Source organism: Orycteropus afer, unplaced genomic scaffold, assembly GCF_000298275.1.
Source record: "Orycteropus afer afer isolate SDZICR_OR568_19922 unplaced genomic scaffold, OryAfe1.0 scaffold00448, whole genome shotgun sequence".
NCBI classification, from domain to species: Eukaryota; Metazoa; Chordata; class Mammalia; order Tubulidentata; family Orycteropodidae; genus Orycteropus; species Orycteropus afer.
The window spans coordinates 2285643-2288966 of NW_006922035.1; the positions used below are offsets into that span (position 1 = coordinate 2285643).

At 58.1% G+C, this 3324-nt stretch overlaps 1 protein-coding gene across 1 annotated transcript in view; it reads right to left on the minus strand.

Moving 5' to 3' along the window:
- The window catches only part of TMEM132D (transmembrane protein 132D), a 554449-nt gene extending 551200 nt beyond the window's left edge, over positions 1-3249 (minus strand). The window contains exon 1 of the mRNA XM_007954225.1: positions 3171-3249. Within this exon, the coding sequence (XP_007952416.1) occupies positions 3171-3249 (79 nt within the window). The remainder of the gene's footprint in view (positions 1-3170) is intronic.
- Positions 3250-3324: the final 75 nt, after the last annotated feature.

Below are 3324 nucleotides of genomic sequence, written 5' to 3' on the forward strand. Positions count from 1 at the left end.
CCCATCCTTGGCCGGAGCCCAACCTGCAACTGGGGAGCGGCTGGAAGTCACAGCATCAAACCTCTGCGTGGTGGACAGCATTCGACAGCAGGAGCTCGCGTCTGTATCACTGACACCTAGCACGGCCCAGGTGCCGGACGGAAATCAAGACACCGGAAGACACGCAAGCCCAATAACAATGGGAGTTTGGGTTGCCTTTGTTGTTGTTGTTGTTACGTGCCGTCGAGTCCAACCTGACTCACAGCGACCCCTCCTTGGGTTTCCGAGGCAGTATCACTCCAACCTTCCTTCCACACCAGAGGAGTGGCTGGTGGGTTTGAACTGCCAGCCTTCTGGTTAGCAGTCAAGTGCCTTAGGCACTACGCCACCAGGGCTCCTTGAGTTGCCTTTAAAGAAACTTAAAATTTGAGGAGACAAATACACATTTTCGAACGTCGCTCCCTGTGGTAGGCTGAAACCCAACCAAATCCACTGCCCTGGAGTCAGCACTCACTCACAGGACCCTATGGACAGAGGAGAACTGTGCCATAGGTTTCCGAGGCTGTAAATCTTGACAGAAGCGGGCTGTCTCATGTCTCGCCCATGGAGCGGCTGGTGGGTTCGAACCACCGACCTTCTGGTTAACAGCCCAATGCTCTAGCCACAGTGCACCAGAGCTCCTTCGCAGGCTGAGAACGGTCCCCAAAGCACATTCAGCGCCGAATGCCTGTCTGGAGTCCCTGGGGGATAGAAACAGCTAACCAAGTGGCCACTAACAGCCAGACTGGGGGCTGTGGTCCACCAGGAGCCACTCGGCAGGAAGGCCCAGTGGCCGGCTTCTGAAGATTCAGCCACTGAAACCCCCAAAGAGCAGCGGGTGTCTCAGCACAGAGGGGTCGCCTCACGGCGACACGCCTGGTGGACAGGGTGTTTATCTGCAGACCAGCTCTGAAACACACAACATCATCCTTCTTGGGCCCCAGGGAAATAAAGTCCCAACTGTGGGACTGTGTTTGGATTTGTTTTTCAAAAGACAGATATAGGGGTGTGGGGTTGCTCTGTGAGTCCTTGTTTTCAGCTCAAGAAACTTACAGATGCGTGAGGTTCACAGACACCAGCCTGGTAGTAAAGGTGGTTCATTCAAGGCCGCACATCTGGAAACACTGACACAAAGACGGGGAAACTCCAACACAAAGACGGGGAAACGCCAACGTGCCGAAGCCGACATGGAAAGTTAGGTACTGATCTCTGCTCTCGAATCAGTCCCAGACAAATTACATTCTCTGGACAGTGTGTGTGTTTACTGTCCAATTACACTCTCTCCAATACAGCCAGCCTTGGCTGCAGCTGGCTTAGCACTTCCTGGTGGGGACAGCATCTTACAGGGAAACATGATTTGAAGGCAGCTGAAAAAGAACGGACTTGTCTCTGAGGTTGCAAATCATATCTGCACCATGAAATTCATTACAGACACCGTGAGGACATGCGACGATGTGAAATTTTTGCTTGTTCTTGCTGCCTCGGGAATAATCGCTGAATGACCTAGCACACGCCCAGTCCCGTGCTAACGGCCTTCTGAAATCACCACCCAGCACTGATTCATTTGGTTAAGTTTTCTACATCCAACACAGAAAGTGCGTCCTATGCCCGGCCTGTCGTACCATGTCACAGGCTGCTTTCCGGCTGCCTAAAAGCCAGCAGTGTCTGCATCGCACTGCGCCCGATGGAAGGGCGTTTAGGCATTTCCACTCGAAAAAAGTTCCAAAGTATCAGGGGAAATTCCATTCCCTTCAACTGCTGGGTCTAATAAAGGCGTCAGGAGCAGAGCAGGGCCTCACTGAGGACCTTACAGGCCACTCGTGTTTAGAGAGCCGGGCTGCACCTTTCTTAAGAAACCTTGTAACTGCAGCATCAAGAAAACAGCGTATTCCTGCAAAACCGAGGGGCGGCCAGCGAAAGGCAGGCCCCCTCCCGGCAACACGCAAGCGGGCCAGGCTGCAGGCCGGGTGGGGTTAACCCCCAGCTGGCCCGGGCTGCAAGCCCTGAACACCTCTGTTCCTGGGCACATGCCGGTTCCCCGCACGAGGGCCTGCAGATCCTTCTAAATCCTCATTAGCAGCCGTCAGCCCTTGACCACACATTAAAAGGCAGCGGTGAGGACGGCTGGATCCACACAGCTCTGCCCCACATCCCACCTGCACAGAACGCCCCGCACGGAGCAGTCTTGACCTCCGGTGGCACCCACAGCCCTGCACCATCAGTGACCCGGGAGAGTCCGAAAACACAAAACCGCTGCCGTTGAAAGCCTGTGTCTGAGAATCGCTTTGAAGTTTCCAAGAGAAATCTCCTCTTGAAATTCTCCACAGAAAAACCTGTTTACGCGGATCTGAGGCACACATCTAAGCGACCAACAGCCACACTTCTCTCCCAGCCTACGTCCTTCCCTGTGGCAAAGGGCACTCGGGGGAATGCGGGAGCCACGCCCGGGGAACGTGGCCAGAGCCCAGAGGAGGAGGACTGCCCGGTAGGTGCCACAGCGTCCGTGCCAATCAGGCACTTCCAGGCCAGGAACTGAGCCCTGAGCTCCCAAACTTGCTCTTCCAACGGAAGCAGTGGTCGCTGGCGCAGGGAAGGGAGGCGGAGGGGGCAGGCACCACGGGCAGGGCCGGCGGGAGAACGCCTTTACAACTTGAGGGTTAAACTCCGCACTCAACTGTGGGGTGCTGCCTCCCCGCGCAGCTCCGGAGGGGAGGGGGCCAGTCCTAGTGGCTCGCGGCCCCCCCCTTCAGCGCTCAGCTACAGAGCTCCAGTCCCGGAATCACCGCCCTGCATGGCACTGGCCGCTGAAAAACCAAGTCCACATTCCAGGAACCTTCCTGGTCACTCCAAAGCCCCTGCCCTCACACTGGGCTCAGCCCTCCTTGGCCCGGCCGCCTCCCCTCCCCAGGGGCTCCACATCCGGTCTCCCGGTCCCAAACGCCTCTGGGGTGGGCGGGGTGACTCGGCCCCTAGCCCTCTGCAGTCACCTAGGGTCTCCACACAAGCCCGTCAGAGGCACCCCAGCACAGGGCCACGCGCGTGCACACGCACACACACGCACACGCTCGCCCCCCCCCGCGGCCACACACGCGCACACACGCTCCGTGCGAAGTTACTGGCAGCGCCAGAGGTAGTAGCTGTGTTCCCCTCACCTTTGGAGAAGAGGGCTGCCAGGCTGATGAGCAGGGGGGACCAGGGGTACCGCAGCGCCCCCATCTCAGACGGGCACATCCGGGGACCGCAGCGCGGGTCCTCTGCTCCCCCGGCGCCGTCGGGGCGAGGACGTGGCCGCCGCCAAGCCGCCGG